Genomic DNA, 14,623 nt, shown 5'->3' with positions numbered 1-14,623 from the left:
CCATAGCTCTCCTTACAAAACATACAAACACTGGGCACCGTCCTGATCTTTCCACAATACGGGTCAAGTCTGGGATTCTGGCTCAGAGTCACCGATTTTATCCTGCACCTAATGAGGCCCACCATGTATGAAGGGCCTGCTCAGAGGCAGGAAGCCCATCAGAGGCTTTACATAACAATATTGCAAACCTTGTACTAGCTCTCTTGTCCAAGGGTGACTCAGAGTGAAGTAACTTGCCCAAATTCACATAGGAAAAAGCAGAGTGTCAAACCTAGACCTTCTGATTCCAAAGCCCTTGTTCTTTTCACAACACTTTGGTGGTTTTTATTACTGTTTAGGTTAATCTGTTCTAGAGAAGCTTCTTGGTATCTGGCATCTTCTGACCCTGTAGTTAAGACACCCGTCCAGGTTAGAAGGAGGTCTGAAGTACGGCAGAATTTTGAAATTGGCATGCAGGCTTTCTCTGGTGAGGAGGGGGCTGTGGAAAGACTTCTCCATGAAAGAAACACAGTCCAGTCCCAGAACAAGATGCCCACCTACAGCAGGATAAGACACTCCCCACAGCTCAAGGCCAACAGGACTTCTGGCCATAAGAAAAATAAGTTGAGAATGGAACATGTTTTATGCTGGGGACTTTGAGTACAGACTAAGTTTTACTTTCTAAACTAGGTAGTGGGTACATGACATTCATTGTATTATTCTTTACACCTTTTTGTGTTTATTATATACAATATTATATATTTAGCCTTTCTAAGGACTTAGGCTAAATGAAATTAGGTCTCCGGGATGCTATTTTCATTGGCTAGAAAAAAAGGGAGAGAGAGAGAGAAAAAGACTGCAAAACAGAAAAATGGCTCTTGAGTTCTATCTGTTAAGGTCTCCTTCTAAGCCTATGGCTAATACTCTGTACAGAGGTCATGGTCACTCTCAGAAGAAAAGAGTCCGGCCATATCTCCTAACTACTCAATCGGTGGTGGGCAGGCTGACCTGCAGCAGTGGCACTGGGCCCCAGCTCAGACCCTGCCTTTTGATGAGAACCCTGTGACTCCCGCTCACGGACAGGCTGCACGTGCTGGGGTGGCACTGGGCAGCAGCACTTGCCTCTCGTCAGAAACGTGTTGTCTGAACCAAGGGTTCTGCTGGTGGCCCCTTCGCACACGTCTTCTATTCTGCCTGTTGTTTTTATGCATTTCTGCTCCTAAAAGAGAAAAAAAAAAGTTTACATACAAATATGTGCGTGTATGCACTTCTCTGTTTGTTTTAACCTTTATTTATTTTTGAGACAGAGAGAGACAGAGCATGAACGGGGGAGGGGCAGAGAGAGAGGGAGACACAGAATCGGAAGCAGGCTCCAGGCTCTGAGCCATCAGCCCAGAGCCCGATGCGGGGCTTGAACTCACGGACCGCGAGATCGTGACCTGAGCTGAAATCAGACGCTTAACCGACTGAGCCACCCAGGCGCCCCTCTTCTCTGTTTGTTTTAAACAAAAATATTTTTTTAATGTTTTATTTATTTTTGAGAAAGAGGGACAAGAGTGAGAGCAGGGGAAGGGCAGAGAGAGGGAGACACAGAATGTGAAACAGCCTCCAGGCTCGGAGCTGTCAGCACAGAGCCCGACGCGGGGCCTGAAGTCACGAACCGTGAGATCATGACATGAGCCACAGTCAGACACTTAATCAACTGAGCCACCCGGGCGCCCGTTTGCCTTTTTTTTTTTAATGTTTAGTTTTAAGAGACACAGTGCATGTGAGCAAGCAGGGGAGGTGCAGACAGAGAGGGAGAGAGAATCCCAAGCAGGCTCTGCATCATGACCTGAGCTGATATCAAGAGTTGATGCCTGACCACCCAAGGCGCCTTTTTGCTTCTTGATAGTTCCTTCATGCTCAGAGCTAGGCAAAAGGATGGCTCAAAATGGGTTCTCACCAGAGCCAACACACCAAGCCTCGCCTATAAAGGCTGCCTCCTTTATAGGAGATAGCGAAAAAATCCGATGCTCCTGAAGCCACTTCTTTGGCTACAGTTCTCCTACCTCACAGTTAACACCTGGCCTGCCAATCTGCCAACCTCTGGTTCCCTGGGTCGCTGTGTGAGGTGATGACAGATTCTCACAATTACTTTAGATGGCAGTTGAGGCTGGCATGGAAATTCTTAGGTTATTCTTCTTTCTTTTCTTTACCAGGTAACACCAGAGCATATAATTTTTCTTTCAATCCACACACATCCCTATTCATAGAGAACAGTTGACAGTGAACACTTTCTCCTACACAATTCCAGCACTGAGCAGGGAAAACTGTGAAATAACTAAAGGAGAGCTAGTGTGTGGGACTTCTCAACATGCCGTATAAAGGTTTTAACTTCCTGAAGTACGCTAGCTGTTAAGGGGACAGGTGTGCACATGCATTTTCAAAAATAAAAATGAAATAAAAACACTTCTTAATGACACGTATTGCCATATTTCAAGTGACTTTTTCAAATCTTATATAGCCTGAAACCAGCACTTGAATCACAAGTTTCAACACTGGGAATCACAGTAAGAGGTCTTAAAAAGATCAAACTGTGGTACATGGACCAGCTGCTCTGAGTTTCATGCTTTTCCAACACCTGGTGGCTCCCCCCACCTCCAACCCATGGGAGACAATGATGACATCTTACCGAATACTTTTTTTTTTTACTGAATATACTTTAAAACCATATTCAAATGCCATAACAAAATTAGAAAAACATTTCGAGGGCTGAATGCAGCCAAAGAATAAGCTAGAAATCTATTTGCCTCTATTTTCCAACTTATGCTTCTGAGTGGGGAATGCTTATTAGCATCAGAGCACCAAAAGTCTGGACTTCTGGTCTAGTACTTACCCAAACATTTTGCGAATTCTATAACAAAGTCCTCAGTTTGCTTGCTTCAGTCAGTCTGCCGCCCCCACTGGGTCATCCCATAACCCGGATTACTTTCACCAGACGCTCTCCAGTCCTGTGTCAGAATGGAGCACTAGTGAAGCAAAGTCTGTAACCCTGCGGATGTGGACTCATCATAAATGTCTTATTTTGTCTTAAATTGTCATCCTCTGCTGGGACAGTATGAATTAACCCAGTTGGAGTCACTCTCGACAACGCAGGGTGTTGCCACTGTCCTCACACTCTTCCCACTTTCTTCCGGCCCTTACTTGCTAGCACAGGTCCCTGCCTCACAGAGAAGAGAGATGTGGCCAGGAACGAACACCCCAACTTCTCTCCCTTCCTTCCACAAACATCTGCCTTTCATACTTCTAACGGTTTTCTCTCTGGTCTTGGAGAAACAGGCGTCCCTGGGCCTCTTCCTGGCAAACCCACGCCACCTGGCTGATGCTCACATTCCTCAGACTCTGCGGCCACCCGTTCCCACGCATGTTCAATCAATTTCCCGTCCTTCTCTCGGCTGGCGAACACGGCCAGGTTTTTCATTTGTATGAGCTCCCTCTCCGACCCAAAAGGAAGAGGCGTATTCTGAGCACGTGGTCTACGTGCACACATCCCACCTGTTGGTTTCCCAGTCACTCCTCAGCCCACTACAGTCAGGCCGCCTCCCTCGCCTTTCTGCCGAGACGCTCCTGTGAGGTCCTACTTGCCAAAGCCAGTGGGCTCTTTTTAGTCCATTCCTACCACATGTGATGCCATGAAGCTTCACTCTTTCTTTGGCTTCTGGAATATCTTTCTCTTGGTTTTCCTCTTGTCAAATTCAGCCTTTTCTGGTTTCCCCATAAGTGCGTTTTCTACTGTTCTGTCCTAGATCCTCTTCATACTTCTATCATCTCACCTGCCAACACAGATTCATCTCCAAGCCCTAACATCCCTCCTGAGCATCCACTTCTTCCACCACCACCTCCTCCTTCCAAAGTGACAGCAGACTCAATAGGCTCAGAGCCCAAGATCTCTCCCTAGCTCCCCCTCTGCTTTTACCTATCCCCTTTTCCCTTCTCTGTAAGTAGTATCACTACCGCCGCCTTCACCTCTGTTCAACAGTGTAACAACTTTATTCATCTTCCTAAGCAACCCATTTTCATGGCTCCTGGACACCACACATATGGGTCTCCCTAAGGATCAATTTTCCTAATCTTCATTTAAGAACAGAGTTGTATTTACTAACTAGTTAAGTTACAAGCTAAGAGGCACTGTGCAGACAAAGGGAAATAGGTAGGACTAGTGTTAAGAAAATTGATGAGAAGAGGGGCGCCTGGGTGGTTCAGTTGGTTAAGCATTCAACTTTGGCTCAGGTCATGATCTCGCTCGCGGTTCATGAGTTTGAGTCCCAAGTTGGGCTCTTGCTGACAGCTCAGAGTCTGGAGCTGCTTCAGATTCTGTGTCTCCCTCTCTCTGCCCTTCCCCTGCTCATACTCTCTCTTCTTTCTCTCTCAAAAATAAACATTAAAAAAACCCCAAAAAACAGAGAAGAAAAAGATGCCATACTGACATAAAAGGATAAAAATTTCTGTAGACTGCACATTCTATACATATGACCCCAGTTTGCTTTAATTATGAAATAATGCATGACTCCAGGGAAGAACACAGTAATGGTTAAGTCAAAGGCTTCAGATCAGGAGGCAGGAGCATGGCCTACCTGCAACCTTATTCTCAAAAGAAGGGCACAAAATGACGAGGACACAGTAAATAATAACTAGTGAGTGCTGATTTTGGAATATTTCTACACCATCACCTCACACAAATACAGGTTCAGGTTCTGCAACAGAATGAGAGGCTGACAACATCAACCAATCTGATAAGCAACATCAAGCCAAAGTCATTTTATTTTTTTCAAGTTCATTTATTTATTTTGGGCGGGGGGGGGGGGAGGGAAGGGCAGAGAGAGAGAGAAAGAGTGAGAATCCCAAGAAGGCTCCACACTGTCAGCATGGCGCCCAACGCTGGGCTCGATCTCACAAACTGTGAGATGATGACCTGAACTGAAATCAAGAGTTGGATGCTTAACTGACTGAGCCACCCAGGCACCCCAAGCCAAAGTCATTTTAAAAAGTCACAACAAACAGAAGTAGACTAAACACAGAAAGGATTAGAGTATGGTGAAAAGGGATCTTTTTGTACTTTTAAGAAGCCTATTTCAGGGGTGGGGAGAATCTTCCCAAATACAGATCTAGTTCACTCTCAGTATCCACTTTATGCATTACACTTGTCCTTATCACTCTGTACCGAACTTTGTACTCCCATCTCATGTTAAATGTGATGTGAATTGTGATGTGAATTTTCTAAGCAAAGATCCTGCCTTGTTCCTTCCTCTGTTCCTAGCACCTATGACCTAGCCGGTTCTCAGTAAATGTTCACTGAACTAAACAAACACCAAAACAACCCTGCAGCTACTTTAAAATCCCAGGTAGCCCCTTTCTGCTCTAGGCACTTTCATTTGCTATTCAACACAGATTTACAGAGAACCCACTAAGCCCTGGGGAGCAGGCAGAGAGAAATAAACTGTGGTTTCCATTCTCAAGACACTAGTTGATCACTAGGGACGTAGATGTATGAACCGGTTCCCGCAGTGCCTCATAAGTGAAGACTCAGGTCTCTCCAGGTGTAGCAAAAAAGAAGAGAGTCATTGCTCTGAGTGGAAGGGCTAGAGGGGAGAGACAGTCTGAGTTGCGGTTGGAGTGTCAGGCAAGGGGGTGAGGAGCCTGCAGCAAGCAGTTTGCTATGGCCAGAGCCTAAAGTACAAGTGGTTGAGGGATGAGGCTGGAAAGGCAGGCAGGGCCAGCCCATGAGGCCTCTGCTATGATTAGACATCCATGTTGGAAAGGGCACTATACAGGCAGCGCAGAGAATAAGCTGGAAGTTAAGGACTGCTGCAGCAAACCAGATGAGATGAACTCACCGGCTATGGAAGTGACACTTGGGACAGAGGATCTTGAATTTAGACAGACTCAGGTGAATTTCATGTGACAGGTGGAGACAGAGGAGTGAGGAACCAGTAAGTGACTAACTGGTAGGGTCCTGACCTGGGAGACCAAGAATAAAGGAAGAAGAGCAGTTTGCGGGAGAGAAGACAATGAGACTCGTTTTGTACACACCAAATTCAAGATGCCAGCAGAACAGAGGCAGGCAGCTGTAAAAAGCATCTGGGAATCCAGAGAGGAAACAAGGCTAAAGATACAGATTTGAGAGTCATCAACATGTGAGGACACAGACTGAGACAAATGTAGATCCAAAGCAAAATATATAGTGAAGATCTGAATTCAAAATTAGAGATAGTTTTATTGGATAGTAATAGAAAATTCACATTTATCAGTTTTTAGATCAGTGTTTCTTAACTGAGGACAATTTTATTTACCAGGGGACTTCTGGCAATGTCTGGAGACAGTTTTGTTTGTCACAACTTCGGGGGAGGGGCAGTGACGGAGGTGAATGACATTGCCAGTTAGTGAGAAGAAGTCAGAGATGCTGTTAACCATCTTACACAGGATACACAGGATAGTCCCCTACAATGAATTAACCCAGCTCCAAATAGAGCTGAAGTAGAGAAACATTTTTTTTTTTTTTTTTTTTTTTTTTTAAGGCTGGTTGTTTTGTTTTGTGAGACTGAGCATGAGCAGGGGAGGGGCAGAGAGAGGAGAGAGAAAATCCCAAGCAGGCTCATGCTGTCAGCACAGAACCCCGTGTGGAGCTTGAACCTACTGTGAGATCATGACCTGAGCCGAAATCAAGAGTCGGATGCCTGTATGACTGAGCCACCCAAGTGTCCCGAGAAACTATTCTTGATAGAAGTGCTCACCAACAATTTGCTAGATGAAAATGCTGAATCCCAGCTTCTTTGCAGCTGCTTTGCCAGACAGGCATTAAGCAAGATGTGTTGTGGAAGGCTGGGCCTGGCTTTGCCTTTCAGAGAATCTTGTAAGTACTTGAAGAAAAAAAATAATTTCTTTTTAAAATATTAATATTAAATATTAATATTTAATATTATTTTTTTAAACATCTATTTATTTTTGAGAGAGAGAGGGCAGGGGAAGAGCAGAGAAGAGAGGGAGACACAGAATCTGAACCAGGCTCCAGGCTCTGCACTGACAACAGAAAGCCCGATGTGGGGCTTGAACCTATGGACCGTGAGATCATGACTTGAGCTGAAGTCAGATACTTAACTGACCGAGCCACTCAGGCGCCCCCCTTTAAAAATTTTTTTAAATGTTTTATTTGTTTTTGAGAAAGAGACAGAGCCCGAGCCGGGGGAGGAGCAGAGAGAGAGGGAGACACAGAATCTGAAGCAGGCTCTGTCAGCAGAGCCCGATGCAGGGCTCGAACTCATGAACTGTGAGATCATGGCCTGAGCCGAAGTTGGATGCTTAACCAGCTGAGCCACCGAGGCGCCCCAAGAAAAATAATTTCTAAGAGACCATTATTCTGTTAGAACAACGTTAATTTCAAAGAAACATGATTTAATTTTGGAAAGTGATTGGGCAATACTTACCAAAATTATTATATGAATATACCTTATGACACAGACACACAAATCCTCAACAAAATGCTAGCAAATCAAATCCAGAAGCATATAAAAAGGATTATACATGATGAGCAAGCAGGATTTATCCCAGGAATATAAGTTTGATTCAACATAGGAAAATCAATCATGTAATACAGCATATTAACAGAATAAATGGAGGGGAAAACTCCATGCGATTATCTCAATAGATGCAGAATGCCTCTCATGATTAAAAACTAGAAATAGAAAGGTTATAACTTCCTCAACTTGATATAGGGCATCCACAAAATACCCAAAGCTGGGATGCCTGGCTGGCTCAGCCATTAGGGCACGGGATTCTTGATCTCAGGGTTGTGAGTTCAAGCCCCACATGGGTGTGGAGCCTACTTAAAACAAACACTCAAAGCTAACATCATACTTCATGGTGAAAAGAGTGCAAGTTTTCCCCGAAGATAAGGAACAAGACAAGGATGTCCATTCTCACCATTTCTATTCAACAATGTACTGGAAGTTCTAGTCAGGGGCACTTCGGCAAGAAAAAGAAATAAAAGGCATCCAAGCAGGAAAAGAAGTAAAACTATCTCTATTTGCAGATGACATGATCTTATGTAAAAAAAAAATCCTAAAGACTACACAAAAAAACTATTAGGGGTGAAAAATGAGTTAAGCAAGTTTGCAAGATACAAGATATTAAAAAAAAAAGGAGTTGTAATCCCATACTAGCAATAAACAATCTGAAAATTGAAATTAAAGAAAACAATTCCATTTACAATAATATCAAAAAGAATACTTAGAAATACATATAATAAGGTTAACTGTATAACTTGTACATTGAAACTATAAAACACTCAAAGAAATTAAAGAGGATCTAAATAAATGGAAAAACATCCATGTCATGGATTGGAAGACCCTGAGATTAATAAGAGTCTCATGCTCTACTGACTAATCCAGCCATGCATCTCCCAACTGATTTTTGAAAAAGGTGCCAAGACTGTTCAATGAGGGAAAGAATAATCTTTTCAACTGCTATGACTGCTGGATATTCACCTGCAAAAGAATGAATTTGGATCTCTATTTCACATCATACATAAAAATTAACTCTAATGGATTCAATATTTAAAACTATAAAACTCTGAAGAAAATAAAGGTATAAATCATCATGATCATGGAATAATGGTTTCCTAGATACAACACCTGAAGCATAAGAAAAAAATAAATTGGACTTCATCAAAATCAAAAACTTTAGTGCAAAGGGCACTATTAAGTGAACCCCCCCCCCCAAAAGTAATAAGACAACTCACAAAATGGAAGAAAATTATTTTTAAATCATATATTTGATAAGGATCTAGCTATCCAGAATATATAAACAACTTAAGAGGAAAAATAACCCAATGAAATAATGAGCAAAAAAATTAGACATACAAATGGCCACTTAGAACATGAAAAGATGTTCAACATCATTAGTCACTAAGTAGATGCAAATCAAAACCACTTAGCACTTCATGCTTATCAGGATGGCTACAATAAAAAAAAAAACAACATAACAGGTAACTACAAGTATTGGTGAGGATGTGGAGAAACCTCAAACACTGCTGGTGGAAAGCAAAATGCTGCAGCCACTTTGGAAAAATAGTCTGGGAGTTTGTCAAAAGTTTCAACCGTTACCACATGACTCAGCAAAACCCAGCAGAAATGAAAACCTGTATCTATGCAAAAATTTGGACGGTAACATTCACAGCAGTATTCGTTAATGTCCCAAAGTAGAAACAACCCAAATCTCATTCAACTGATGAACAGATAAACAAAATACACCACATCCACAGGACAGAGTTCAACCATGAAAAGAGTGAGGTATGGATGCCTGCTACAATGTGGATGAACCTCGAAAACATTAAGTGAAAGAAGCCGGACAGAAAAGCCCACATTTTGTATGAATCAATGTATAGGAAATCTCCAGAATAGGCAAATCCAGATACAAAGAGAAAGGGAGGAGAGAGGGGAAGGAAGAGGTGGTTTCCAGGGGCCTGGAGTAGGGGAAGAGAAGGCAGAGAATGGGGAGTGACTCACTGGTACAAAGATTTCCTCCCTCACAAGGTTCTTTATAAAAGAAGCTTCTTGAGGAGTCTATTTTTCTGTTATGAGTAATTGCTTTTCTCAGTCATCCCAGGTTAGTTGATAAAGACTCTGATTACATTGTTTTATATTTTTAGGAATAAGAGTCACTGTTTACACCCTTTATCTAGGTGCTGACTTAGTAAATTTTTATAGAATTTTAAATGATGGGTGTCTTGGTGGCTCAGTTGGTTAAGGGACTGACTCTTGATTTCAGCTCAGGTCATGACCTCACGGTTATGAGATTGAGCCCCCAGTTGGGCTCTGCACTGCTGGTGTGGAGTCTGCTTGGGATTCTTTTTCTCTACCCCCCCTTCTGAGCGCTCTCTCTCAAAATAAACATTAAAAAACAAAAACAAGAATTTTAAATGATTTATGATGTCCCATGTGTACCTGTTTATGTTTTCATAGGCAACATTCCACCAAATTATTAGCTTTGGTAACAAAAGCTATGGTATCATATATAATACTTTACTATGACAGCAGTTTTGTTTGTTTTAAAACCAGAATCAGGTTGAATGTGACTTTCATTTAAATTAAAATTTATGCTTGTGCATTTGTAAAACACTGATACACTAGTGTCATATTTCCTTTATTCTGTTTGGTTACACACCTATTGAAAGGTAAATATACAGAGTGAATGATGAGACTTCATGTTTCAGTAAGTTTAAAAAAAAAACTTGGTCTTTTTACTTAATGTTTCATGAGATAGAATTTTTTCATCAGAACAACTAGATAGGATCCTTTTCTGGAGTCGACCTAAAAGAAGCTAACTGGAATTGGTAGATCTTTTGGTTTCTGTTATCTACTTACTATAGCACTCTTGACTAGGAACAGTGCAATATGAAACACTTTGAAATCCATAATCTTTAAAAAAAAAAAAAAAAAGAGGAAGGTAATGATACAAAAAAAACCACTCATTATCACAAGGTAAGAGGTTAAAATGACTGGGGGTATGTAATATTTTTTAAAACCTCCATTTTAGGTCAGCACAAACTTAATTTTCCCCCCTATTTCCAGCAGCATTTCATTCTGAGGTTTAACATGGCAGGCCAGTATAAAGTTTTACAGTTCAGTACAGCAGACCCCCAGGCCCACGGTTTCACTTTCCCCAGCTTTGGTTATCCTCCATCAGATCCAGAAGCAGAGGATCTTCCTCTGGTTAGATCTTCAGAAGATCAGTAACAGCCTATTGTGTCACAACGCCTACATGTTGATTCATCTCGTAGGCATTTTATCATCACATCATCATAAAAAGGATGAATACCGTAAAATAAGAAATTTTCAGACAGACCATGTTCACATTAACTTTTATCACAGTACACTGTTGTAATCGTTCACTTTATCATTAGTTGTTGTTCACCTCTTACTATGCCTAATTTAGGAACTAAACTTTATCACAGGTATGTATGTATAGGAAAAACAGTATATACAGGTTTCAGTACCATTCATGGTTTCAGGCATCCACTGGGGGTGTTGGAATGGGTCCCCCCAGACAAGGGGTACTATTGTAATCCTGGATTCTGAGTCATTTTAAGATAAAAATGGAAAAAAGTGTAAGAAAATTAATTTTCTTCTTCTGTAACATTTCAAATCATCTGCTTGTTGATCCTCTCTTAGTCAACAGGTAGATACCTGTCCCCTTCCAAATACACTTGGCTGACAGCAATCTCTGAAAAGGAACTCTTAATCTGCTGTCAGCGAGCACTATAAACCCCAACACATAAAACCAGAAATAGACAGGACCACCTAACTCATGCTCTGAAACCTACTGTTTTTCTTTCTTATTATACTTTCTTGAGGCACTGATGAAGATGTTTTGCAGTGACCAGAACATTGCAACCGCCAGGCCAGCAAAGTCCTGACAGCAACAGAACGCCGAAGACCACATCCCAAACATTCCCTCCCCGGGCCACGATCACTTGCTATACACATACCCACCCACTGTGATCACATCCTGTCTGCTCTTTTGCACACACCCTCCTGAACCTCTCCCTATAAAACTACAGGTGTGCATCTTGCAGGCTGGGACGTCAGTTAAGGCTGGAGCCTGCCACCTCCTCTGGTTGCCGGCACGGAAATAAAATTCTCCCTTTTTTCCAAACCCTTGTCTCTTATTACCGGCTTCTCTTGCCATGAGTTTTTCCCAATTAGTTCCGAAACAGTGTTGGCAAACCTAGTCAGGAGGTGTGCTTTTGATTTGCCAAGCTCCCTTGGGATTCCCAGGGATGGAGCAGTTGGCCTCACAGGGAACCAAAGCTGCCCTCTTAGTTTCCTGAGGTACTGGCTGAGAGAGATCGTTGGGTTATGTTCTCACATTATCTAAATGAGGTGGATAATCTGGTGGATACCTAGAACTTCTGAAAAACCTATAAACCTTCCTCATTAACCTTTGCCGTATTTTGGCAGGCAGCAGTGTATATCTGTAACGCTTTGAGGTGAAATAGAATTCAGTAGTGATAGAACTGAAATACCAGTCTTGGTATCCTTGACTTTTTGGTTTTCAGAACTGCCAATAGGTTTCTCCAGATGAAAGCTGTTTGGATAGCACCCACTCTAGCTGTCTGTAATTGGGTTCTGCCTGTGAAACAACATACCAAACAGATGGTTTTGCGGACTTGTCCTTTCTAATTCCGCTTAGCTTCCCCATTCCTTGCTGTTAACAGTTGCTGTAAAGTCGTCTCATTTCATTTTTGCCTTGGCTGCATAAGCTTTCAAAGGTTCACCTCCTTTGGCTCCAAGTCTGAATCTCCACTTGTGGATAATCCAGAAGTTGGGCAAGTTCCTGAGTTTTTCGGGCCCTGCTTCAAAATCTAGGGTCTCTGTAGCGGCCTAATGGAGGATCTCACCCGGAGGTCGGCTTTGCCTCACAGTCAGGCAGTTCTCTCCAAAGGAGCGGCCAAGATTTGGCACAGCTCTCCAAAAGGCCTACGGCTGGAATATCCCAGTTTTCCTGATAACCGGCATTCCCCCTCCCCCAAGACAGCTCCTGCTCAACTCCATACCATGTGGGATCAACTCCACACCATGTGGGATTGTGGGGCTGCCCCGGGCCTCTACTCTTCCTGCACACTGGGAGCAGGCATGATTCTCCTTGCTCCAGCCCAGGGCTAAAATTCAGCATGGGGTACAGGCTCCATCTCCCCCACCGGAGACCTCAGGTTGGGAGGCCCTGGCAGCTGGGCCTCAGCATTCGGCCTGGAGCCCAACAAGGCCCCTTTGAGGCGCCTGGGCTGCATGGGGCCAAGGTTTCTTTCTGGGGTGATGAAAATGTTCTGCAATAAGATCATGGGGATAGTCGCAGGACCTTCTAAATATACTACAAAACCCACCCAGCTGTACCCTTTAAAATGGTGGATTTTATGGTATGTGAATTATATCTCAAAAACAAAGATTTACTACGCATCAGGATGATATTTAAAAGTGAGAAGCATCCTAAAACTCTAACAGGGTAATTAAGGTTATAGAGACTCTGGATTGTAATGTGGAAAATGCTAATGCTGAACGGTTTGTAAAGCAGAATACAAAATGGCCTCTACTAGGAGCTTGCCAAGCCCACCTTGTTTTTTTTTTTTTTGTTGTTTTTTTTTTAACTATTTTACCAATGAGGAAACTGAGGCTTAGGCTAAGTATCTGACCCAGCAGGACACACTGAGTGGTGGAAAAGGAATCCCACCCCCGCTGGTCAGGCCCCTGGGCTTGGTCACCCACAGAACACCACTCCAACTCTAATTTCCATTGTTATTTAAAGTCAGACTTTGGGGTTTTGGAATTTTGTTTCCCCCAGAAGTTGTCCCGGTTTTCTTTCCTGCTTGCTGTTTGGTTCACAGGACAAGGTGTGTAGACTACCCCACGCCCACCTGGGGGAAAAGGGGTATCACTGAGGTCAACGGGGGGGCGGGGTGCGATGAGGCTTCCAGGACCCTGAGAACAGGGAAAGGTGGCTCTCCCGCTAACACGCAACTCGGTGCGGAGGTTAGCTCGGAAAGCTTGGGTTCAACCCGGGGCTCCACCATTCACTAGTTCAGTAGTCAGCCTGGGCGAGCGAAACCGCACTAGGCCTCTTACTGCGTCTGACAAAGGTAGTCCTGCCCACCTCACTGGGCTGGTGGGGGTGGAAACTTACTTAAGGCTTGGAAAATAGCTGGCACAATGCCTAGCACTCCGTTAAGCGCTCAGCGTGCACACAACCTCAACTTTAAGGAAAACCGCCACCAAGGGTCCGCGGTCCAGCCTAGTGGCAGGTGTCGGGCGCCACCTTCAGCAACAGCGCTTAAAAAAAAAAACGCTCCTTCGCGACCGACGCAGAGCGGCGACACTCGCGGTCCCCCCCCCCACCCGGTGTTCAGAGCAGAAGAACCTACCAGACGAGACGAGCCAGCTGTGCCCGCCCACGAAGCCCGCGCACGGTAGTTCGCCGGCCCAGCCCCCCACCCACCCACGCCTCGGTCGGGCCGGCGTTCCACGTGCTCGGCTGCTCCCCGCCCCTTTCTCCGGCCTTCCCCCGCGGCCCATCCCATCCCGAGCTCTGTGAGGGGAGCAGCAGCGGCCCCCGGACCGACGCCAAAGGTCACGCTCGTCGGCAGACACTTACTTCTTAGAGCGTCCCTTCTGGATCTCTCTCGGGCCCAGGACCGGCACCAGTACGGGCTAAGCGTGGAAGGACCCGGAAAGACCCAGGTATAGCGTCCGCCACTTAGTGGCGTCCGTTTTTGTGTTGTCGCAGCGGATAGGACTAGGCGGCCGCCCCTTCCTTCTTATTGGACGTGGCTTCTGACTGTCTACGCCAATAGGGTGGATCTTGGAGGGGGCGGAGATTGGGGGTTCGGCTTCGCCCAGGCCTGGCGTAGAGGCCGCGTGTCTGCCGGCGAGTCTGGGGCGGGGCCGGACGCGTTTGGGGCGGGGCCGGACGCGTTTGGGGCGGGGCCGGGCAGGGTAGGAGGGTGAGTTCTGACCCCGGAAGTTCCGAGGCTGCATCCTCGGAATAGGTGGGTACCTAACCCAGCCACGGGGTAACGCAGCCAAGGGGTACCTTGTTTCCCCGAAGCCGATGGGTC

General features: G+C 44.5%; 1 protein-coding gene across 9 annotated transcripts in view; it reads right to left on the bottom strand.

Moving 5' to 3' along the window:
- DCAF4 (DDB1 and CUL4 associated factor 4) overlaps nt 1-14,309 on the bottom strand; it is a 32,079-nt gene extending 17,770 nt beyond the window's left edge. For 2 of the 9 annotated variants that reach the window (XR_006203941.1, XM_042943684.1), the window contains exons 1-2: nt 13,931-14,024; nt 1,102-1,198 (exon numbers count right to left, since the gene is read on the bottom strand). Coding sequence is in view for 7 of the 9 variants with exons in the window: in XM_042943684.1 (XP_042799618.1) it covers nt 1,102-1,190 (89 nt within the window). In the remaining 2 variants the exon portion in view is untranslated. Of the gene's footprint in view, nt 1-1,101; nt 1,199-2,857; nt 2,973-6,752; nt 6,879-13,692; nt 13,881-13,930; nt 14,025-14,160 lie in introns of those variants that run through there. The other 7 variants (XM_042943688.1, XM_042943689.1, XM_042943690.1 and 4 more) reach the window with 7 other exon arrangements.
- Nucleotides 14,310-14,623: the final 314 nt, after the last annotated feature.

The sequence above is a fragment of the Panthera leo genome, chromosome B3, assembly GCF_018350215.1.
Source record: "Panthera leo isolate Ple1 chromosome B3, P.leo_Ple1_pat1.1, whole genome shotgun sequence".
NCBI classification, from domain to species: domain Eukaryota; kingdom Metazoa; phylum Chordata; class Mammalia; order Carnivora; family Felidae; genus Panthera; species Panthera leo.
This window is presented reverse-complemented; position numbering and strand designations above follow the sequence as displayed.